We start from the raw sequence: 25681 nt of genomic DNA on the forward strand, positions 1-25681 counted from the left end.
AGTTCCTGGGAGAATAGATGGAGAGGGCCTTTGTTCTGTTTTTCTCTTATTTATTTTTTCTAGTCTGGTGATATCCTAATATCTGGGTTGACGCAAATAGAGGGCCTTTGTTCTGTTTTTCTCTTATTTCTTTGTTTCTAGTCTGGCGATATCCTGATATCTGGGATGACGCTATCTGCCTGAAATTGATAATTTCTCGGCCAGGAGTGGTGCAGTTTCTGATAGCCTTGGATTTGAGTCCGGTAGTCTTGAAGATGATGCTGGCTTGAGGTGTGGAGCCAGTCTAGTTGTTTATGGATTAGGGGTGATACATTTGAACGTCCATAAGCCATTGATGAGACAAGCTGCTACTTATAGGATGCCTTTCAAAGGAGCCGGTGTGGTGTCAGTGAGACAATAGAGCAGAGTTGGACTGGTGTTGTGAAATTGGTTTCTGGGCTGAAAGCTTTACCTCTCTTCGGGAGGGAGAACTGCACTGGTTTTCTTGTTTTCTGGAATATGTTTGCTTTAAAGAAGAGGTCAGTGTTGAGGGTCGATCCATTGGGAATGTGACCTCAATAATCATCTGGGGTTAAACCTTCTAAGTTAATTTTGCAAAACCAGTCTTGATTTTTTGTAGTTGTTGGCAAAAATCAGGTATTTTGTCTTTGCCTTGTCAAGATTTAGGTATGCGCTACGCATTAAATTCTGAATGAGATTGAGGCAGATTTTGATTTGCTGAATGATGTAATCTCCGCAGATTTTGAGGTTGAGCTGTATGCTGTATCAATGGTTTTCATGTGGCACCCAGCAGAGGCAGTGGGCACAGGACAGACATGTGATACTCTGCTGGACCTGGAGTGTTTCTGAGATTTTGAGGTTCTCTTATAGATGGATTGATGCCAGTTGTTTAGGTTTGAGGCTAACTACTGTAGTGTGTTGATGAGGGATCGATTAGCCGTTGTATCAAAGGCTGCAGAGAGGTTGATTGAGAACAGGAGGAAGGGGTCATTATTTTATGTGATCATGACGGCATTATCAACTACGTGGTAACGGACCCTATACTGCAGCTTGGTCTGAATCTGGATTCGTAGACCTTGTGGAGGTTCTTGCTGATCTGGTGTTGGAATTCACTGAGGACTGCTTTCTCGATGATTTGTGTGATGAATGGAAAATTATAGGATGGGAGTTGGTTAGGTTGACTAGGTTCGTTTATTTTTTTTATTTTTTTAATAAGGTGACCTGTTCTGTTTAGAGGTAATCTAGAAATGTTGCTTAATTGAGGGAGTAATTGTCCCTTTCGAGGAGGGGTGTGATGTAATCTTCATGGAAGAATTTCACAGTGAATGTGGGTAGGATGTCATGTCTGTAAGAGAAGGCCTTGATGAAGTTGAGGGTGATTGTCTTCAGGAATGATTGTGGAAGAAGTAGCAGGGTCATGTTCAGATCCTTTAGGACAAAGAAACAGGATCTTGTGAGTTTTGCCTGCTGAGTTTATATGATAGAAGATGAACCAAAAGAAAATCCGCAGAATATAGCCTAGTTCTGTTGGGTCTGGAGAAGCTCACTTTGATGAAGGCCTCCAGGAACTTGACCAGACGGGACAAGGGGCAACAAAGATGAGGCTCTCCGTTTTACCAAAGTTCAACTTAAGGATGATTATTTTGCATCCTAATTATTATATCTTTGAGACAGTTTATCCAATCTAACAGACCTCAAAGGTCTGTTAGATAGTCCATTTTCAGGGCCATCCCTCTAGACCAGCCAAGTAAGATAAGTTATTCCCTTGGTAATTCCGGTTCCTCAAATGTTCACACTAATCTAGTAGTTTATTATTGTGGTGATAGGATGGCCACTTTCCTGAAGAGCAAGGTGTTGTCCTCTCACATATAAAAGGATGCCAAGTGTCTTGAGGCATGCAGCAAAATAAATTCCAGTCATTATGTCTCTCCCTTACACGGGCAAATACCAACTCCGTTATGGCAAACTATGGCTCCATTTATGGCAGGAGTTTGACAGATGCACATCCTACTTTAACAAAGATCATGCTTGGAAAGAATGCAAGTGGATGCTGAAATAGGCAAAGAAGTCGTAGTACAAAAGGTTTTATTTCGGAACCTCATTGTTAAATGCTCAAAGGACCATGAACTCTGGTTTGTGCATGCCTTAGCAATAGTGGTTAAAGCCCTTGCACCTTAAGCCGGGAGAAAGTTGTTCTCAACCCATGCAATAGGACAAACCTGACCAATCATTTGATGAATGAGGTGCTGCATCTGTACAAGAAAGCTATGGTCTCCGCTAAATCAAAGTGCGCTTGCCAAGACATGACTGCCAAAGCCACCTTTCATCATCCAGCTAGAAAAGACCTTTCAATCTTTTAGGGCCAGGCGTTCCTTTGCTTTTAAGTGTCTGGCTGAATATTCCTTTTTTCAGACATTCAGCAGCTCAAGATCAGACATTTCAGAAGGAAGAATAAGATCACTCCTGTGGCTTCCACCTAGTACAATGAGTGCCAATGAGTTTGCTGGCAGTGTGCTTTCCATCTCAGTAGGTCTATTACACTTATCTGAGGAGATTTTCTCTACTCTACCACCAGCTGGTCCAGGTAAACATCAATCCATGTGTCCTTTCAGTGGTGAGGACAAACTGCCACGGCATCCTCCCATCCAGGCCACCTTTGCCACAGTTTGCATTCCAAGTGCATCTGCAGCAAGTAGAGCAGGCGTTTATGCTAGGAAAAGTGGGGCCATTTTTCATCCTGGAAGGTTGGCTAGGAAATGATTCCTATTATTTATTTATTTATTTTTTTTTTTTTTTGAAACCGTTTATTGCACGATGAAAAAGTTACAGGCATGGGCCTACAACCATCCGGCCGGCCGCTAGAGTAGCAAAAGGCATATAGCATACATACAGTGAAAGTCTCTCGGCGGAGCAGATTAGCAAATCAGGTAAAATCAATGGCGTAGGCCGCATAACTCCTAGCCCACAATACGGTTTCCTTTTGTCAAACAGAACAACACAAAAAACCACACCCGCAAGGCAACCCGCGAACCAAGTGACAGCACGTGCTCCGTAAATGGGGGATCCTAACCAGCAGTAAAACTCTGAAGAGGGGAATGGGAGTATGGCAGGGACTAGGGAGCCACGTGCCCACGGCTGAGGGAGGGGGTCGGCTAAGGAGATGGGGCTGGCGAGGCTACCGGTAGCAGTGGCGGCTCACAAATACCCCCACGGTAGGCGTTCCAGGGGCTCCAGATTTTCACCCACGCCCCAGGCTTACCCCTCGCCACGTACACTACTTTTTCACGAAACATACACCAATCCATATGTTCTTTCCAGGCCAACACCGCCGGGGGCCTCTGGGATCCCCACAGTTGGGCAATGTCACGCTTCGCAATCATGTATCCCAGAGTCACCCACCGCGTCTGCGGGACCGAATAATCATTTGGTTCCCACACATTCAGCAAGCATCTCCTCGCTTCAGGCAGCAATGCGACACGCGTAACCACACGCAAAACCTCATGCACACCACGCCAGAATCGCTCCACCTTCGGGCATTCCCACAGTATATGCATGAAAGTTGCCAAAGCACCACAGCCGCGCTTACACAATCCGTCACCAGCAAAGCCCATACGTAGAAGCCTCGGCCCCGTGACGTAAACCCGGTGAAGGATCTTAAGCTGGACGAAACGAAGGCGAGCCGGGATGGCCACCTCCTTCGGAGAGGCCACCGCGGAGATCCAGTCCTCGTCGTCCAGCTCCAGCCCATCGGCAACCCAGGCCTCGCGGAGGCCATTCAGCAGGCACGATCTGTCATTGATCAGTTTTTTATATATAAGGGAGATCGTGCTGTCTGGTACATGGCCATCTAGCACCCTGTCCTCCAGGGGGGAAGACTCCGGAATGGACGCAACATCCGGGAAGACGGAGGCCAGCGCGTGGCGGACCTGCAAGTATCGAAAGTACTCACTGCCTCGCAGCTGAAACTCCGTCTGCAGCGTCTCAAAAGTCTTGAAACCCCCCCTCGTCCAGAGATCTCCCACCGTGCTGATTCCGATCGTGTCCCACTTCTCGAAGCCCTTCGATGTCCACAGGGAGCCCAACCTCTCAGACGCATATAGCGGTGACGCCCGGGTCAAACGGTCCTTCCACCCCATAGCTGCATTAGCTGCGTGCCATACACGCACCATGACACGCGTCGGCCCCGTCAGACGGGAGTCGGGCGTGCCAGAGTAGAGCGCTCGATTATAATCGCCACCGGGCAGGAGCATCCTGTCCATTTCAAATGCCGGGTTCAAGGCGGGTCCGTAAAGGCCATGATTGATTGCAGCTAGCTGGGAGGCCCAGTAATACCGTTTAATGTCCGGGAGGGCGACCCCCCCATCGTACCACGGGAGCGTCAATTTGGCCAGAGCAATACGCGGCCTCCCGTCCCAGAACAGGCGCCGCTGCAGGCCCTCCACCTCGCGGAAGTAGCGCGCTGGTACCAAGTCCATAGTGTTCTGGAGGGCGTACAGAAAGCGCGGCAAGGACATCATCTTAAACAAGGCCGCTCGGCCGAGTGGCGAGAGCGGAAGACGCCGCCAACGCGCCACATCCTCTCGCAAGCGCTGGAGGGGGGGCAACAAGTTCCGCTCATAGCGGGCCTCCGGGTCTAGAGTGATATATATACCCAGGTACCGGAACCCCTGGGAGGCAATCTGGATCGGGCAGTCACGCGGTAGGGCCGGAGCCTCCCCGGAAAGCACATATACGCAGGATTTCGCCCAGTTGATGACAAGGCCTGAGTTACGCCCGAAGGAGCGCAAAACATCAACCAGGACAATCAGCGATTTGCGCGGGGAGGCTAGATACAAAAGGATATCATCGGCGTAGAGGGACACGCGGTCCTCATACTCAGGGGTCCAGCGGAGACCACGGATAGAAGGGTGCCACCGTAGCCACTCCGCCAAGGGCTCCAAGGCCAGTGCAAACAGGAGCGGCGACAAGGGGCAACCCTGGCGCGTGCCCCGCCCCAGCTCGAATGGGGCCGAGACTCGCCCATTCACCACCACCTGCGCCAATGGGCCCGAATACAACAATTTGACCCAGCTAATGAACCCCGGGCCAAATCCGAATTTCGCCAGCATCGCCCAGATGTATGGCCATTCAAGCGTGTCAAACGCCATGGTGGCGTCTAAGGATGCCAAGATGGCCGGCTCCCGCACAAACGGGACACGCGCGAGCACCCCGTGCAAGCGTCGCAGATTAAGAGCCGTGTTGCGATGGGGTATAAATCCCGATTGGTCTTGGTGGACCAAATCGCCCACCACACCGACCAACCGGTTGGCCAACACCCTGGCGAGGATTTTGGGTTCCGCGTTCAAGAGCGAAATTGGCCTGTAGGATGTGACCCGCTCACGGGGCCTCCCCTCCTTGTGTATCACCACGATCGTGGCCAGGCGCTGGTCCGGCGGGAGGGAACCCTGCGAGTGGGCCGCCAGGAACATCGCGCGCAGGTGGGGCGCTAGTACGTCCGGGCGCAGCTTGTAAAGCTCGATGGGGAGACCATTAGGGCCCATGGCCTTGCCGGACGCGACCGAGCGAATAGCCAGGGCAATTTCGTCCGAGGTGGGAGGAGCGTCCAGCGAATCCCTGTCCTCCACCGAAAGGGAGGGCAGCGCTATGTCCCGAAGCAGGGAATGGGAATCCTCCTCCGAGCAGGGGGAAACCGGGGAGTACACCTCGCGGAAGTAATCCGCGAAGCAGGAGACGATGGCTTCCGGCTCGGTGACACGCGTACCATCCATCCTCTCAATCAAAGGAACCACACGACTCGCTCTCTCCCTCTTATCCAACCACGCAATCAGTTTACCCGCCTTATCGCCCACATCATACAATCGTCCCTGTTGCTCTCTACTGAGGCCCCTGGCCGCCTCCGTGACGAGGGCCCTATAGGCCGCCTGCTTGAGGTGCAAAACATGCAACTTGGCATCCGTTACCCCGCTCCCCAGGTCACCCTCCAATTCCACAATCTCGGCCTCCACCCGGGTCACCTCCTCCCGCTCACGCCTCCGGGCATGGGAGATAGAGGAGAGGGCCTCCCCTCTGAGGACTACCTTAAAGGCCTCCCACAGGGAGATGGCCGAAGAGACAGACCCCATATTCTCGTCAAAATATCGCTGTAAGGATTTGATCAAGTCGGCACGAATAGTGGGGTCTCGCAAGTACCATGCATTGATTGGGGCCACCCTGCCCTCCCCCCTCGGGAAGACATCAAAATGTAACAGTAATGGGGAGTGATCCGAAATACCCCGCGCCAGATGGCACACCTCTCCTACCCTCCCAGCGTGGGCCGCCGGGACCAGGATGTAGTCAAGTCGCGAGAGGCTACCATGGGCACCCGAGTGGAAAGTGTATTGCAGCTGCGTAGGGTGCTTTAGTCGCCAGCAATCCACCAGGCCCAGTGTGTCTAAGAGGCCGGACAGCCACGCCTGTGCCCGGGGGAGGTCCCTAGGGGGGTGACGATACATAGACCCAGAAACTACCGCATTGAAGTCCCCCCCAACCACCAGCAGGCCACCCGGGAGGTCCAAGAGGAGGCGCCCCAGGTCCGCAAATGTAGTAGCTTGTAACCCAGGCGGGACGTACACTGACATGAAAACAATCACTCTACCCTCCATTCTACCCACCAGGACACTGTAGCGTCCCCTCTCGTCATGGCGCACCTCATCAATCTCCAGCGGGAGCGAGTTCTTGATCATGATACCCACCCCCCGCGACCCCGAAGTGAAGCCCGAGTGGGCCACCAAACGATAGCCTCGCCGATTCATGGCATGGAAGGAGTTACCTATAAGGTGTGTCTCCTGCAAAAAGACAACATCTGGCGATATGCGTTTCAGGAACTGCAGGACCACACCACGCTTAATCCGATCCCCCAGGCCGTTAACATTCCAGGACAACACAGCCAAGTCCCTACCCCCCATCATACATAGAAGCAATCAGTCGTCCCCCACAGAGCATTTCGAGTACAGCTATACAGTAAAGGGTTTGCCTTGCGGTGCGAACAAACAACACACCTCCCCCACCCCCCCATCCCAACAGAACTCCCCCCTCCCTGCACCCCTGCATGAGCCCAGTCAGCCCCCCCAAAGTGCAGTGTGCCTGTCGCCCCATAGAGAAAGACTAACTAGTACCCCAGAGGAGGAGGGAAGCCCCCAACAGACCCCGTACGACCTCCATAGGAGGGGAACATACACGATCGAGAAATGGTAAAGAAATATTGTCCCGAGCGGGGCCTATTATTCACCCCTTAATTCTGATCCGGCAGGCCCTCTCCACCGCCCGCACCCCCTCCACCCCCCCGGCCCCGATCATCAGGCAGAGTGTCCAACCAGTCCCCAGCCGCCTCGGGACGATCAAAGAAGTGCGTGCGACCTTCCACCTCCACCCTTAGCTTAGCTGGAAAGAGCATTGAGTACTTTAGGTTCAGGTCCCGCAGGCGACGTTTAACACCGAGAAAACTCAGTCTTTGCTTTTGGACCGCCGGAGTAAAGTCTGGGTAGAAACGCACATCCATGTTGTCAAGCTTGACCGGTCCCTGTTGCCTGGAGGTCTGCAGGATAGCGTCCCTGTCCCGAAAGTTAAAAACCCGGGCAATGATAGGCCGCGGCGGGGCACCGGTCTTCGGCCTGCCCCCAGGGACCCGGTGAGCACGCTCCACTGCAAAAAGCTTACTCAGGCCCCGGGGCTGCAGATGGGTGAGGATTAGATCTTCCACAAAAAGGTCGGCGGCCTCCGCCTCTCGTCCCTCCGGCACCCCCACAATCCGAACATTATTCCTCCTGGCCCGACCCTCGGAATCCTCCAGTCGCCGGTCCATCAGGGCGCTCGCCTGGCCAAGCCGGCGCACCTCCTTTTGGAGGGCCGCCACATCTGTCTCGAGGCCCGTTGTGGTGTGGGCCAGGGAATCGACCCGGTCATTCGTCTTAGACAGGTCTGCCCGCACCAGGCTCACATCCACAAGGACCGAGTCTATTTTTTGCGCTAGGGTGTCGAAGCGCTGGTCCACCGAGGCCTTCATCTCCGCGATGGCGCCCATGACGTCCCGGAGGGTCAGGTCCACCGGCTGGGCGGGCGTCTCCGTCAGGCCCGCCGGGGACGTGCGCGATGTCTCCGGTGATCCCTTCTGGAGAGTGTAGCGGTCCATACTGTTGGATTGGTGCGCCGGGCCACGGCGAGTTGTCTTCACCTTCGCCCGGTCGCCATCTTGTTTGGTGGACATGCTTGCTCTCCCACCGTCGTGCCAATCTCCTCAAAAGGGACGATAGACCCGTTCACTGGGTCCGGGGGGGGGAGGGCGGCCACCGCACCGCAGGACGATCCACAGCTGCCGGGTCAGCCGGGCACCTGGACAAGACCACACCGCCGCACCCCGCTTCGCGACCCTACCTCGCTGGAGGCGGGGAGGGCGCGAAAGTGAAAGCGCGGGGTACGCGAGTCGCCCAGCCGTGCCCGCCGCTGTTGTTCACTTTGTCCCCGGATCGCCCCACTACTCCAATCCGGGGGGCCGGCGCGGGGAAGGCCGCAACCTTCGATCGGCGCTCCCGCCGGTGTTCGGGGTCCGATTCGAACACGGAAAACGGGTGGCGCCTCAGCTCGGGTTCACCGACACAGTCCCCTCAAAAAGGACAGGATATAGCCAGGATTAATTCAGGAGGTCGCGGAGGTCCTCGGGAGCCTCGCACCTACGCGGCCATCTTGGTTGCGCGCTAGGCTCCTCCCCGATTCCTATTATTTACATGTAAAGAAAAGGGATTTGAGAAGTTCTCAATAAATCCATCTTGATACCACCCAAAACATTTGAGATCTTTGGGGCTGTCCTGAAATACAGCCTGGTAAAAGCCTTCCCTCTTCTGGAGTTAGCTATGCCCATTAGTCAGGTAGTGGACTACCTCTTGACCAGGGATATCATGACTGAAACAAACCAACTTTGTGGACAGGATGGCAATCCTATAATTAACTTTGCATTTGTTCTCTGCAGTCAAATATGGTGGAAGACAGGGAACAACTGTGGGATGATCAGTCTGGTGGACACATGCGCCTAACTCGGTCTGAGATGCACTTTCTGCTTGCCTTATCTGAAGGTCTAGAGCTTGACCAATGCCTCAGAAAATAGAGTGATGATCTGCCACATAGACAATTCCAGAACCCTCTTCTGTTTGAGGAAATGGACAATTCCAGAACCCTCTTCTGTTTGAGGAAACAAGGCAGCACTCAAGGCTCTTTCTGTTGATAGTGTCAGCAAGGTAAAGTGCTGCTACACCGGCTTATCTCAGGAATTTTTTTTCAATCAGTTTCTTACCCTATCTTTCATGCTGGGTGTGTATTCAAAGATGTATTTGACACTCATTTCAAAATTAGATGCAGTCAATTCTCCTCCTAGAACGGCAGGGGCCATTTGTCCTTGGGGATGGCCTAATGTTCATTGGGCAAAACAGTTTTGGGATTTGCTGCAAATCCTCTGATTCTGGGTGTATTTCTGAAGACCAGGGAGTGCCTGGAATGTTCTTCATCCTAGTGAGATATGTCTTGGCGTCACCAAGCATGATTTTCAAACCTCCTTCATTTTCTCCAAAAGGGCCATACCTCTGTTTCCGAGGAAACCTATGGTAGGGGATGCGATTAACAGCGCAGCACCAGTCCAACCAACTCTGAGCTTAGGCATCGGTTTCCTGAAGAGCTGTTGTATACCTAGATAAATGATGTGTAATGCAGCCCGCTGCCTTAACAGGATTTTATTGTAATAACAGACCAATATCTTTGGACAAATTAATAAAACCGCAGGCCTCATTCATGCCTAGCCAGTCAGCTATCCATGAATCCTATATATGTAAAGCTGTGTTCCTTACAGGTCGTGCAACATTTTGGCATGTGTGATTGTGTATGTGTTTGGGAAAGGCAAGAAAATCCCGAACTTGGAGCCCGTTGTACTAATCTCAGGTTGCATCGCAGATTCAGTATTTGAGTAGCATCTGCGTTGCGACCAAGGATTATTTTTGCGGTTTGATGGATATACAAAACCATAATAGTGGAAAAAGTGGCATTCTGTAGGATTTTCGGAATCCCTGACATTATTATGATAGTAGCAAAAATGCCATTGGTGTATTATGATAAAGGCAACAATGCCATTGGTGAATCCCTCCGAATGCATCTAAATGCAGGGATGGAGGCCTGAGAAGGACAGCAGGCCGACATTCAAATTCAAAGAATGTCATTTGGCAGTGTTTTTCTCTTGAATGGACAGGAGCCTCTGTTTCAAAAAAGGAGGCATCCTGCAAATGGTCATCGCAGGTAGCGTACAGCGGTCTGCTTGACCACGCTCCTCTCCTGATGCCCCAGCTGCAATTTGCTTTTGTGCTGGGAGAGCCAACAAATTAACAGGGAGAGCTGAGCCAGAGCGGAGCCGAGCCAAGGGTCAGGCTGGACTCTTAAGATTCCATGCACGAGCCAAGCCCTGAAAATAATTGTCATCTAAATCATGCAACAAACATCATCGGAAAGTAAGATTGTCTCTTGAAATTTAAAAAAGGTATTTCTTTGACATGCAGAAGTGTTTCATCTTAATATATCAGATTATTTTTGTACATTGCACCCCTTGAACTCACATATTGAAAAGTGCTCTGATATTTGATATCGAAGTAAAAGGAGTCTTTGAAAATAAAATATTTGCCTAGGATCACACAAATTTGTCAAGCAGGCCACGTCTGGTCTCAGGTTTTCTGGTTTTACATGATACAATTCACTCACTAGATGGCTGCCTCTTTCTCTCATTTTTAACACGATAGGTTATGTTATGTTATGTTACGGTTATTTATTATGCGCACAGATACTCCAGCCAAGGAGCGTCCTGGCGCAGAGACAAGGAAGCACGTAACATAACCACAAGCTAAAAATAAATACTAAAAGAGGGCTAAAACAAGAAGGTTTTTATAGCCCTCCGAAAGGTCAGAAGGTCCTCCAACATGCGGATCTCAACAGGCAGGGAGTTCCATGCTGACGCAGCCATGACCCTAAACGAGCGGCCTCCCATGCGGCTAAGCCTAAATCTGGGAACCACCGCAAGGGCCAGACCCTGAGAGCGAAGGCTGCGGGTAGGAACATAAAACGACAGACAACTCGACAAGATCTCCGGACCTGTGCCTCGCAAGATTTTAAAAGCAAGACACAGTACCTTGAAGAGGATGCGTTTCCTGACCGGAAGCCAGTGTAGGGAGCGAAGGACACCTGTCACCGAGCAGAATCTGGGCAGGCCCACGATCGCCCTTGCCGCAGCATTCTGAACCCGTTGTAGACGGGTCAGTTCAGACTGATTCGCCCCAGCCAGGAGAGAACTGGCGTAATCCAGGCGAGAGATGATGGTAGCCTGGATCACCAGTTGCCTGGTCGGGGCATCAAAGAACTTGAGAACAGGTCTCAAACCCCTCAGAAGACCAAAACAATAGGCCGCGGTTTTTTTAGTGTGGCCAACAAAGGAGAGGCCCGCATCCAGCCATACCCCCAGATTTTTCACTTCCGATACCGGGATCGGAGTAGGTCCCAACTCTGGAGGCCACCAGTGGTCGCCCCACAGCTCCACACCCTTCCCGACGACCATCACCTCTGTTTTACTAGCATTAAGCTGAAGGCAGTTGCCTGTCAGCCAGCTAGCCACCGCCTTCAGTCCAGACTGAAACCTGGGGGCCTCAATCTCCGCATCCCCGCTGAGAGTAACCGCCAGCTGAGTGTCGTCAGCATATGAGACTAAAGTAAGGCCCCACTGCCTAGCGACATCTGCCAGCGGTCTCACGTAAAGATTGAACAACGTGGGACTCAGCGAGGACCCTTGCGGAACCCCCATGGCCAGTGGTTGGTAGTTGGACTTGAAGGGAGGGATGGCAACACAGAAGGAACGGTCCTCTAAAAAGGAGCGGAACCATTGCAACACCCGACCGCCAATGCCAGTCTCCTCGAGCCGACGCAGGAGGATGCTGTGATCTACCGTATCAAAGGCGGCGCTAAGATCTAACAAAATAAGCGCCGCCGTTTGACCAGCATCCAACATTGCCCGGAGATGTTCCACCATCACAAGTAACGCAGTTTCCGTACTGTGCCCAGCACGGAATCCGTTTTGTGAGGGGTCGAGGGCATTGGTCCGAGTCAAATGTTCAGACAGGGCCAGGTTCACATGGGCCTCCGTGATCTTGGCTGGCCAGGGCAACAACGAAATGGGGCGATAACTTTCAGGCTTAGAAGGGTCCAGGGTGGGCTTTTTAATAATCGGGGACACCACAGCTTGTTTCCACTTAGATGGAACAGTTCCCGTTTCCAAGGAAAGGTTGACCAAGGAGCATACGGCTGTACGCCCCATGAAAGCCTGATCTCGGAAGAGAGTAGGCCTTACTGGATCAGATGGGGACCCAGATTTGACTTGCAACGCAAGTTTATCAAAACCATCCAAGGTAAGGGGGGGAAAAACAAGCAAGGTAGTCTGGTGATGAACCCCGATTATACTTTCCTCAGTGGACCCCATGCTAGGGAATGTCCTATATATAGCTTGGACCTTCCCCAAGAAGTAGAATGCAAGGGATTCACAATGGGAAAGGGAGCTTACGGTCGTAGAGGTAGTCCGCTTTGCTGTAAGATCTTTTACGGCCTTAAAGATAGCTTTGGACGGATTCGGACTGTTCCGGAATTCGATGGCATAAAAAGCCGCACGGGCTCGGCAGATAGCTCGATGGTAGAGCTTAACGGACTTGGCATATGCAGCTTTTAGCTCAGCCCCATAGGTTTTCCTCCAAGCCCTTTCTGCTCGTCTACAGGCTCCCTTTAGAGCCCGGAGAGTGTCATCGTACCAGGGACTCGACTCTCTGGAATTGACTTTAGTTGACACAATAGGTACCAGAGAGTCCAAGGCCCTAGTTATCCAAGAACAGAAGAGGTCATACCCCCTTTCCACATCCGTCAAAGGGCCCAGCGGCTCCTCTAATAGAAGACGATGTAAGTCCTCTAACCGAAGCTTTTTCCATGCCCTCTTCAGAACCCTTCTAGCCGAAGAGATGAAAGGAGTGGCCGAGACCGGGCAAAGGACGGACACCAAGAAGTGATCCGTCCATTCCACCGGAGAGACAGACTTAATTTGAATCCCCACCAGATTAGAAAACAGGGGATCCAAAGTATGTCCCCCCAGATGAGTAGGCTGGGACACCACCTGGGGAAGTTGAAAGGCCTCCAGGTCAGCAGAGATGGAACGCACTGTCAGGCCAGAGAGAGTGTCAAAATGTAGGTTTAGGTCACCCAAGATGGAAAAGTTGGCACAGTCGGCGACCAGAGGGCCAACAGTGTCGGGGAAAGCACTTCTAAACGCTACATCACTGCCGGGTGGGCGATAGACGACCATCCCGGACAGGGTAAACTCGGGGCTGACAGAGACCTTGAACATGGCACTTTCACACCCAGAGATGTTTAAGGCACCCCAGACGCACGGGTAGATAGATTTTACCACTAACGCGATACCTCCACCCCTAGACAGCCTATTCAGAGTGTACATAGAATAGCTGGGTGGGCAAGCTAGATTAGTAATAGCAGTATCAGCGTCCTGTAGCCATGTTTCCGTCATGGCAAATACGTCTGGAGCTTCCTCCTCAATGAGGTCACAAATCTGCTGATAGTGTTTCAACGCAGACCTGACGTTTAAATTCAAGATCTTCAGAGTGGTAGGAGCACCTGTGGCACGGCGGGTCTCCGGGGGAATAAACCCCGGGAGAGGATGCGGACAATCGAGAGTCCACTCATTGCAGGGGCAACGATATGGGCCACGCAGTGGGTGTACCGGTGGAAGGGTGCAACAGCGGCTTACCTTACCGATGGCAAACAGGTGATCCCGCGTGTACGTTAGCATGACCGAACCAAAGATGGAACAGCGGTCCTTACACAGAGTGCCGCGATGTCCAGCGCGTCCTTAGCGCGGACGGGCGCAGACGGGCAGGACTCTGGCACGACTCCGGCCACGCGAGGACACGCCCGCTGCGCGATCCCGCTGCGCTAGGGGAGGAGCGTTAAATGCCCGCTTCCCATCTGGCGCATGCGCAGTAAGCGCTGTAATCCTGCTCCTCGCCCCCAACCCAAGATGTCTGCCACCCCGGAGCCCGGAAACCAACCCGCCAAACGGCGGTGAGGGACCCAAATTATAGTGCGTGTGAGGGGGAGATGCAGCGCGATGCCGAAAACCTAAAGAAAAGAAATACAGGTAAAATATTTAAAAATTGCGCAGCAGCGCCGTAAAGCTCCTGCTACAATGCTCCTTGTCAGGGCGAAGGGAGGCGGGGACTCGCCTTAAATGCCCGCTTCCCATCTGGCGCATGCGCAGTAAGCGCTGTAATCCTGCTCCTCGCCCCCAACCCAAGATGTCTGCCACCCCGGAGCCCGGAACCAACCCGCCAAACGGCGGTGAGGGACCCAAATTATAGTGCGTGTGAGGGGGAGATGCAGCGCGATGCCGAAAACCTAAAGAAAAGAAATACAGGTAAAATATTTAAAAATTGCGCAGCAGCGCCGTAAAGCTCCTGCTACAATGCTCCTTGTTGTTATTTCTTTGTGGAAGGCTCATTTTGGGCCAATGGGTCCAATAGGACCTGGAGCTCAGCCAGAGCAAAGCCTCTGGCTGGATCCCTAACTGGCTAGACCACCTTTAATTCACATAGTGGCATCTGTACCACCTGATTTGACAATTTATTAACATTTCATTGGGATACAGTCGCAAAGCATTGGAATGTTCCATTGCAAGTTGCAAAGAAATGGGTAATGCCTCTTTTACCTCCCCTCTTTAACCTTGCAAATCTACGGTTCTCACAATGCCTGCATTGAGTTGGAAACACATTTCTGACTCGCAGTGGACCTTAGTACAATGTAGCATGCCTTTTTCTGGTTGCAAAGTCCACAGTTTTGCAATGTTCAATGTTTGCACCATCAAAAAGTATTGGGCCCATAGAAATATAAAGCTTTTTTTAATTCATATTGGCAGAACCCGTTTTTTTCTCAAACTTTTTCGAAAGAGCCCTCGCTCTTGCCATATTTTGCTTTTTTAGGAAATAGGTCAAAACCACATATCTTGCCCACCATTACCAACACCAAAAAAACATTAAACATGTTTGATCGCGTTCATTATTAACATACTAGAGATTTATTTTGTCTTCTTGCTACATTTGCACAAATATGCAGAGCTTATAACCATGTAAACTGTAGGTCTTCTTTAGGTCGAGCCTAGAGCAGCGCATACGCTGCTTGCTTGACTTTTAGTAAGGGGTAAAAAAAAGTGCTACCAGATGCTGCCATGGCCGGCCTAGAGCTTGAGTGCATGTGCGCGGGTGCGCGCTTTGCGTGCCTCTCTCCGTGCTTCAATTCCCTAACCCCCTTGCGTGCCTCTCTCTGTGCTCCAGTTCCCCCCCACCACAGATCGCGTCACTCTGCTGGCCTCCACACCCACCCCCTCGCCTCTCTATACTGCAGCAGGCCGCGCGATCACTTTCATCAGGTTCACTTTCGCGGCATTCATCAGTTTCACTTTCGCGGCCAATGCTTGTTATATTTTGACCTCCGTACACATGCTCCTCGTGCAGCTGCAGTTGCAATTGTTGCCTGGGTGCGCATGGGACTCGGCACGGGCAGGAATTTGTGTCTGGAAGAGCCTTGAACCATGCGTCGGATAGTACAACTTCTTTAGCCCCATCCCGAGCACTTGTGCTGCTTACACAGTATGGAGAATCGCCGGTTTTATTCATGACCTGCATGCCTACGATCTTGACGTTCCTTTAACAAATACAAAGCGGCATCTTTCACACCATGCTCGGACAATTTAAAGAGGGTTCCTAACTTTTATGCCCCTGACATTACCATACTCTTGCTTTACATACCATTAGTATCTACCGCTTTGGGAGATCAATCAATACCCCCCAAACACTATTAATATTTTGTGCACATCTGATGGTCAAAACTTTGCTACTGTCTGAACCAAATCCTGCCCGATTAATCGTATGCAAAGTACCAGTGTAAGGGACTCAGATGTTGAACAGTTGTTACCTTCTATAGACACGAGACTTTAAGCCTGCCGACTGTAAGCCTCTGATCATATTTTCGTACCTGGTTAAAAAAAAAAATTCTCTTGAATTTTTATATAGCACGAACTTGACCCGAAATCAGGTATCAGCGCACTTTTACATGAGCACCAGTTGCGTTACATGAGGACACATTCATTAATTCACTTGAGGATTCTCAGTATCTGCCAAATTGCAGCTTTCTTCTCTTTAGTCAATATTGCTCCTCAACTTAGTTTGTAATCATAGGAACTTACGGGTGGTGTCATCATTTTGAAATACGTCAGAAAAAAAAGCAATTGTTATGATCTTCCTTACCTGTCTGACCCAGCCCTGTCAATACTGATTCATATGCACATTTGAGCTGTATATGTGTAAAAGACAAATATGAAAGGTACCCTTTTGGAGAGGCTATAGTGTTGGCTAGCAAACAAGGGGTTGAATATTTCAACTAAATTACCATGCTGTGCAAAATAGGCACATGCCCTTGATATTCATTAAATACGGAATTTCGTGGTGTATTTGCTGTTCGGTAGATTATTTTGCTATTGACTCAAGTACACATAAGTTGTCAATATGTCTCAATCAAAATAACAGATTAGGAGGAGCCACTAAAGTGGTTGGAGGTGTGTTCTCAAGGAAAGTCGTCAGAAATCTCCAGTCTTATTCTTCCCAGTGGGATTGGATGCTGTGTCAATGTGTTTTGCTGCTTGTGCCTCTTCCTCAGTGCAAAGATTATGTAGTTCTTTCCTGATGTCTTAATAGTTGTACAAGAGGAGTGCCATACTAAGTATTTCTTATTGACCTGCATATCGCAGATTCGTCACACATTCTTTAACCAAGATAATGAGTGCCATATTTCCTTTCACAAACGTAGGTCTTATATCCGTCTCCTTTCTTAGTGTGTTTTTTTAGCAGTTGCATTTATACAGTATTTCATACTTCTGATCAGGTGCAGGAGGACCTTGAGTTTTAGTACCTTGACAAAGAGCTCAGCGGGATGAATATAGGCTCTGATTCTGCCACAGTGGATTAAACATCCTGCTACAGACCCCTCCTGGTCCAGTATGCTACTGCTTAACATCCATGAGGACGCCACTGATGCATGGAAGCCGTTGCTAGGTTCGTCAGTGTTCAGTAGGACAGACTTGTGGGCTGCTTTTAAAGTATATTGTTTGTCAATAAATGAAAAGAAAATGACAGGTTACTGTCATAAGATAATGACATTGGAAATGGCTCCAATGGAAATGCTTCAATGCTGACACAAATTCTTTTTAGCTCTGTGCAAGCCGAGACCTTTTGATTTTTAGTAATTTACATATCCAATATATAGGTTTATGCAGGCTCTATAGTTCGGGGAAGGCTAGACATTCCGGCATGTTCACTTCTGTGACGACAGCAGAAGGTCCAGAATCCGTGTTGATGACTGGCAGGCACGTGGAGGTCTGGAGGTGCCCGGTACGAACAGGCAACAGCTGGGTTGTAGCAGAGGGGTTTGTGGGCATTAGCAGAATGGTAGCCAAAGCTTGCATAGAATATAAGGGTACCGTTGGGGGCAGGTTGGTGCATAGTTCTCAGTTGACCCATTTGCAAGGTGTTGGAAACGGGTAGCGTGGTGCAGAGCACACACAAAGCACACACAGGCGACACACAAGGCACACTACAAAAAGAGACACTACACCAGTTGAGGTAAAAATAACTTTTGTATTGTCCAAAACCACAAGATGTCACTGGGCAATCTCTGTACTGTGCCAACTGGCGCTCGGTTAACATTTACAGGGGGGGGGGGGGGGGGGAATTATGTACAGGGCAGGGCCAATCGGGCCCCTGCCGGAATCATTGCGATTTAGAAGATAGTAAAAGTAAGTCCATTAGCTGCAACCGCTGTCAGGTGGGGCAGCTGTGCAGGGAACCCATGCGGCACTAGTCAGAGCCCAGCCCCACTCACCACTCCTTGGGGGCTGGGCAGGTGTGTCCACCGCCGTAAGACAGGCTGAAGACGGCTGAAATGCCAGAAACCGGTCCTAGGAAGCTTGTTTCCGGTCCAGGGAAGACATGGCTTGGCAGTTCGGGCTGGACTGTTCCCATGAGGCACAGGGTCAGACGGATTTGCATATGGCCATGTCTGAACTGGGGTGGCAGAGTGGGCTAAAGAACGGTGATGGATTAAACCCAGATCAGTTGACTGGGGGTGAGTGCTTGCAATGTTCAACACTCCGTCCATCATTTCCTTTGGTTTTTGCTTTGTTCGCCATAAGTTGGCAGGGTATGCTCAGACGTGAGTCCCTTGCTCACTTTGCCACTGGATTCAAGCAAGCCTGGCTGAAGACGGCTGAAATGCCAGAAACCGGTCCTAGGAAGCTTGTTTCCGGTCCAGGGAAGACATGGCTTGGCAGTTAGGGCTGGACTGTTCCCATGAGGCACAGGGTCAGACTGATTTGCATATAGCCATGTCTGAACTGGGGTGGCAGAGTGGGCTAAAGAACGGTGATGGATTAAACCCAGATCAGTTGACTGGGGGGAGTGCTTGCAATGTTCAACACTCCGTCCATCATTTCCTTTGGTTTTTGCTACATTCAAACATAACCCAGAATCCAGACAAAACACGTGCTCTGTAGTAAAATCTTTTGGAAGATACTCATTCAACAAGCATTGGCATAGCCAATATATCTTGCTTTTGGGACCTTATAAGTATTTAGTTATGCAGCACAATATCCTTGGTGCAACAACATCAACTGTTGCATGGCTAAGTACTTATAAGGTCCCAAAAGCGAGACCTATTGGCTATGCCAATGCTTGTTCCTAAAAGGTGTTAATTCGGGTCAGTTGAATCAGTTCCCAGTTTCTGGCTCATTTATAAAAACAGAGGCTTGTGTGAAATGTATAAAGTTTAATCTTTCCATCGAAGCAAAGTTTTCACATTGGTGTTATTATAAAATTCTTAAATAAAGTAACTGGTGCCATTTTATTCTTTCTTTGTATTTCCTTTGCTCCAGGAAGATAAAGTGTATGTTCAGCATCGAATTGTAGAAAATGGACCACTTCTTTGGGATCTAATTAGCAATAAACACGCCCACATTTATATCGCAGGGTAAGTACCTCTGCTCATTGTTGGTACATGGGGAGCACTAGTGGAGAGCAGTGTTACTGTCCAGCAAGTCCACGGGCTCGTATCGAGAAGTGCCCTGTCCCTGAAACAAAACATTCTCAAGGGAAAAGTGCAGTAATTTTCTCCTCGCTGCTTGCATTGTATTTGAATGTGTAAACTGTTTTGTGTCCTTCTCTAGATAAAACGCCTTTCCCGAAGGCCTCAATACAGAACTCAGTAATTGAAAGATGCAAATTATGTAAAAGATGGTGGAGTATGTGGTGAATGTGGCAAATTCATATTTCTGATAAAATACCGTGGCTCTGGAATCGCTTCATTCAAGTGCCCCTTGGTTCAATGCAAATATGGCTTTTACATCACATGCATTACTAACTGTTTTTCCTACACAGGTTAAGAAAAGCATGAACATGTATTACACTCAGAAAATTCTCGCTTTAGGGCCTTTAAGACATCGCTAGTAGCAAGGGCACTGTCGAAGCTTATTTCTTATATCAAGGATCTTAGACTCGAGTCGAAACAGGTCTCCCGAAGTCAGGTCTTCAAAAGGGCGTCGAGGGGAGCCCCCGTTTCAAGGGAGACACACACTAATCAGTGTAGCACAAAACCAGGACAAAAGTACAGTGCTTTAAATACAACTGTTAGCGCTATACAAAACTCCTTGTTAGTAAGTTGAAATACTCGACTAAATTAAAGTGTCATCTGCACGGCATTGTTGAATCTACTCCTGTCACCGACCTCGAACTTTTCCATTCAGCGGGTTATAATCAGCTAGAGTATGTCAGCTTGAGTGCTTTTCAAAAGAGAAGCAGTCGACAAACAGAAACTAGAATTAAGTATGTGGTGATGTTAAGTTGATACACATTAGCTAGCAGAAGTGATCATGCAAAAAATAACTTTGGTATTGAAACTCCCTGTAGACCAATTTCACCGCACTCTTAAGTGTCTACCACACGATGGCGCCATAGACCAACTGACGATTTGTAGCTCACCAAATGGAAAAAATGGCTTCAACTGGCATTTTTCTAGGGTGACATATATGGTTTGTTCCTTCGGGTTTTTTCATTCACGGTTATGGTTCTTGGTGACATGAACCAAATGATGATGATTGCAGAATTAAATGTTCATGAGCTACACAGACGGAAGCATTTGTTTATTTGCATGTATGTTAGAGTTTTCAAAGAATGGCACTAAGCTCATGAGTTTGGACGAGGATCAGTACAGTTGTCAGATGCAGAAGGCTGTCTTTATTTGTCGAGGTTGGCTGTGTCTGTTCCCCTCTCTGGGTAGAAGTCTGTGTGTCACTTGCCTGTGAGGTAGTTATGGTCCAGGTGAGATTATTGTTGCCAGATGACTGCACACTTCTGAGGGACAATGACATGTTAGACATGAGACAGTATTTGGAGAGATGACCCTGGCCCCTTTAGCTGCAGTAAGAGCATACTTGATTTAAAGGGGACATTTTTGAAATCTGATTAAATGCTCATGAAATCTGGCGTCATCTAAAATTAGCTCGAATGGGCAGATGTGTGATCAGTTTATTGATAATGTGGATGGTTTTGTATTCAGGTGATAGATGGAGTCTGAATTTGGTTGCTGCAGTCTGCAAGTCTCAAGGGCCATGTGTTGCAAAGTGAATTTTGTGTGATTTTGGTGTGCCTCCTTTTAATGTTCTTTGTGGTTCTTATGAGAGAGTGGAGGGTGAAAGGCTGGCTTTTCTGTGTTTTTTGGATTACGTCGTGAGACATTTTTACATGTCCTTACACCATTTCATTATTGCTTAAAGTAGAATATAATTTTGATTCCATCGGGCCTCAAATCACTCCTGTGGAATCTTTCCAATTGTAATGTGGTTTGTTTTTTACTTTACAAGTTACTGCTTACAGAATATAATTGAGTTTAGCTACAGCCATTTCATTTCATCTTAACCCAATTTACAACAGAGGAAACATCCTTTGGCTAACAAAAATGTCAATCTTATCATTCAGAATACGTGCATTTCAAAAAAAGTAGCAGAGAAAGCCAATAGTTTTGGCTGTTGTTTGGTGAATAGCGTTGGGATGGTGCTAGTGATGCCTTCGTTTTGGCCACAGACACCTTAAATGTGATGTCTACATTTGAAACTGAGGAATCTCTGAGAGGCCTCATGTGTGCCCCTGATGCCCATGTTCACAATTGCAGCCCTTCCCATTTAAGAAAGTGCCACACCTCTTGCCAGTCTTGTGTAGTCATTCAAGGTGGTGAATAGTGGGCCCTGGTATACAAATGTACAATAATAATTGCAGCCAAATGGTAGTTTTAATAAACACATGATCAAAACTAAACGACGAATGAGTGCCAGTGAAAAAAATGCCAAGCGCTCTCTTGAAGCGTGTGAATGGGGATCAGTGTGCTAATCACTTGTTCCATGGCCCTGAAATATTCTGTATTTTAACTAATGTGTGTCTTGATTATACGATATGCACACTGGTCACTTTATTCACACGTGTATCACGCTTCAAGAGAGCACTGGACACGTTTTGTCACTGTCACTCACCAACATTTATTTTGAACATGTCTTTGTTGAAACTAACATTTGGTGGCAATTAATATTCTACTTTTTTTATTGGAGACCACTGTTCACTCACTCATTTAACTGCCCCAAGTCCCTAGTTATTCTTCGGTCTCCCCTTGTGTGTGAGTACTGTCATTCATGACTGTGTCTTCAGTATGCCAATTAGTGCTTTCAGACACCTAGACATTTCTACCTGTTTTTAGTCCCAGAATGGCAGCCTAATTTCTAGGATGGGGATGAGTGGGTGCTGTGGATCAGGGTACACATGGACATGCTGTGTTTTTAATTGTTTGAATTCAGGTGATTGGCTGTTTTCCATATCATCGTTTTCGGCTTTAGGATTGGTTTGAGATAGAATTCTCAGTGATCTGCAATGCTGACAGTAGGATGTGTCAGGGCGTAGAGGTTTAATGCAGCTGTGCAAACTTTGAGATTTCTACAGACTTTTCTCAAAGATACTACCCACTTCCTGTCTGTACAAGCCTTCTCTGAAACCTTTCTTCATGGGTTAGTGTGCGTCCTCAGAGATACCCTGGTGTGCTCCAGGGACACCAATGAATGTGTAACTCCCAGGGCAGAGCTAGGATCCCACTGTAGGCTGCCTCTTGCAGTTTTATACTAAGCTCTTTCACAGATCATACTTACTTTCGCTGGGAGTTGTAGCCTTCTGTTGCTCCACCAACCCTAGGGCGGGAAGTGCCCTTTCATAGTTTGTTATTTATAATTGGGACAAGCTCTTGTGTGCGAGTACTATTACCTGAAGACATAGGAAGCATACACTGTGCCCAGCTAGAGAGCCAGTGTCTCCTGGTAGTTTCATCTACCGTCTCCAGATTGAGGATGCTATTATCACTCTAGCCTTCTCCCCCGCCAAGCAGTCCCAGTGGTCAGATGGTACAGGCCGAAACTTCTCATTGAAGGCCGTCCACCATTTGAAATATGCTAATGATAAGCAGCAGATACCGAACCAAAGCCACCCAACATTAGAAACTAGATGAACAGTGAAGATCTCGTGAGAAGACTCTGGAGGGTCCTGGATGCAGAGCGGTAGTTCTGCACCCCCAAAGGTAACCGTAACAGGGTCCCCTGAGCGCTGGGTGTGCAGAATTAACAGGATTCTGAGAATCCTGTGAGAAATTAGAAGTTATGAGGGACTTCGATTCTCCCGGGTAATTTCTCTTCCTCCCCCAAATTCAGGGTAGGCGAAAAACTGATCTGTGTCATTCATGCCTATCTCATAAAACTTGTACTTTAATGTTGCTGGTGCCTGCTTACGGCCTCATCACAAGTAAAGAGGACTGCATATTGAGGCCCTTATTGGACTACCTTGATCAACGTCACATTATGTGTCTTCTCTGGCAGTGTGTTAACAAAGCTAACAGGACTCTTGAAATTCTTTTCACGTATCGGGAAGCAGTTTGCTTATCGTAGTGAATTTCTTGATGGTTGTTACTTGGGGCTTATTCAAGAAAAAGCAAAGTTTGCTACATGGGTTACCCAAAGCATTGAGGACCGCAACAGTCAGTGTGTGGAAAGCTGTACCCAACGCAGTGAGGACAGCAACAGTCAGTGTGTGGAAAGCTATACCCAAAGCAGTGAGGGCAGCAACAGTCAGTGTGTGGAAAGCTGTACCCAAAGCAGTGAGGGCAGCAACAGTCAGTGTGTGGAAAGCTGTACCCAAAGCAGTGAGGACCGCAACAGTCAGTGTGTGGAAAGCTGTACCCAAAGCAGTGAGGGCAGCAACAGTCAGTGTGTGGAAAGCTGAACCCAAAGCAGTGAGGACAGCAACAGTCAGTGTGTGGAAAGCTGTACCCAAAGCAGTGAGGACAGCAACAGTCAGTGTGTGGAAAGCTGTACCCAAAGCAGTGAGGACAGCAACAGTCAGTGTGTGGAAAGTTGTACCCAAAGCAGTGAGGACAGCAACAGTCAGTGTGTGGAAAGCTGTACCCAAAGCAGTGAGGGCAGCAACAGTCAGTGTGTGGAAAGCTGTACCCAAAGCAGTGAGGGCAGCAACAGTCAGTGTGTGGAAAGCTGAACCCAAAGCAGTGAGGACAGCAACAGTCAGTGTGTGGAAAGCTGTACCCAAAGCAGTGAGGACAGCAACAGTCAGTGTGTGGAAAGCTGTACCCAAAGCAGTGAGGACCGCAACAGTCAGTGTGTGGAAAGCTGTACCCAAAGCAGTGAGGACAGCAACAGTCAGTGTGTGGAAAGCTGTACCCAAAGCAGTGAGGACCGCAACAGTCAGTGTGTGGAAAGCTGTACCCGCAACAGTCAGTGTGTGGAAAGCTGTACCCAAAGCAGTGAGGACCGCAACAGTCAGTGTGTGGAAAGCTGTACCCAAAGCAGTGAGGGCAGCAACAGTCAGTGTGTGGAAAGCTGTACCCAAAGCAGTGAGGGCAGCAACAGTCAGTGTGTGGAAAGCTGTACCCAAAGCAGTGAGGACAGCAACAGTCAGTGTGTGGAAAGCTGTACCCAAAGCAGTGAGGACAGCAACAGTCAGTGTGTGGAAAGCTGTACCCAAAGCAGTGAGGACAGCAACAGTCAGTGTGTGGAAAGCTGTACCCAAAGCAGTGAGGACAGCAACAGTCAGTGTGTGGAAAGCTGTACCCAAAGCAGTGAGGACCGCAACAGTCAGTGTGTGGAAAGCTGTACCCAAAGCAGTGAGGACAGCAACAGTCAGTGTGTGGAAAGCTGTACCCAAAGCAGTGAGGACCGCAACAGTCAGTGTGTGGAAAGCTGTACCCGCAACAGTCAGTGTGTGGAAAGCTGTACCCAAAGCAGTGAGGACCGCAACAGTCAGTGTGTGGAAAGCTGTACCCAAAGCAGTGAGGACAGCAACAGTCAGTGTGTGGAAAGCTGTACCCAAAGCAGTGAGGGCAGCAACAGTCAGTGTGTGGAAAGCTGTACCCAAAGCAGTGAGGGCAGCAACAGTCAGTGTGTGGAAAGCTGAACCCAAAGCAGTGAGGACAGCAACAGTCAGTGTGTGGAAAGCTGTACCCAAAGCAGTGAGGACAGCAACAGTCAGTGTGTGGAAAGCTGTACCCAAAGCAGTGAGGACCGCAACAGTCAGTGTGTGGAAAGCTGTACCCAAAGCAGTGAGGACAGCAACAGTCAGTGTGTGGAAAGCTGTACCCAAAGCAGTGAGGACCGCAACAGTCAGTGTGTGGAAAGCTGTACCCGCAACAGTCAGTGTGTGGAAAGCTGTACCCAAAGCAGTGAGGACCGCAACAGTCAGTGTGTGGAAAGCTGTACCCAAAGCAGTGAGGACCGCAACAGTCAGTGTGTGGAAAGCTGTACCCAAAGCAGTGAGGACCGCAACAGTCAGTGTGTGGAAAGCTGTACCCAAAGCAGTGAGGACCGCAACAGTCAGTGTGTGGAAAGCTGTACCCAAAGCAGTGAGGACAGCAACAGTCAGTGTGTGGAAAGCTGTACCCAAAGCAGTGAGGACAGCAACACTCAGTGTGTGGAAAGCTGTACCCAAAGCAGTGAGGACAGCAACAGTCAGAGAGTGGAAAGCTGTACCCAAAGCAGTGAGGACAGCAACAGTCAGTGTGTGGAAAGCTGTACCCAACGCAGTGAGGGCAGCAACAGTCAGTGTGTGGAAAGCTGTACCCAAAGCAGTGAGGACAGCAACACTCAGTGTGTGGAAAGCTGTACCCGAAGCAGTGAGGACAGCATCAGTCAGTGTGTGGAAAGCTGTACCCGAAGCAGTGAGGACAGCAACACTCAGTGTGTGGAAAGCTGTACCCAAAGCAGTGAGGACAGCAACACTCAGTGTGTGGAAAGCTGTACCCAAAGCAGTGAGGACAGCAACACTCTGTGTGTGGAAAGCTGTACCCAAAGCAGTGAGGACAGCAACACTCAGTGTGTGGAAAGCTGTACCCGAAGCAGTGAGGACAGCAACACTCAGTGTGTGGAAAGCTGTACCCAAAG

At 49.3% G+C, this 25681-nt stretch overlaps 1 protein-coding gene across 1 annotated transcript in view; it reads left to right on the forward strand.

Annotated features, from left to right (window-relative positions):
- Positions 1-25681, forward strand: part of NDOR1 (NADPH dependent diflavin oxidoreductase 1) — a 202298-nt gene that overhangs the window by 174470 nt on the left and 2147 nt on the right. The window contains exon 14 of the mRNA XM_085610082.1: positions 19085-19179. Coding sequence (XP_085466208.1) covers positions 19085-19179 — 95 coding nt within the window. The remainder of the gene's footprint in view (positions 1-19084; positions 19180-25681) is intronic.

The sequence above is a fragment of the Triturus cristatus genome, chromosome 1_2 (assembly GCF_964204655.1).
Source record: "Triturus cristatus chromosome 1_2, aTriCri1.1, whole genome shotgun sequence".
Taxonomy (NCBI): Eukaryota; Metazoa; Chordata; class Amphibia; order Caudata; family Salamandridae; genus Triturus; species Triturus cristatus.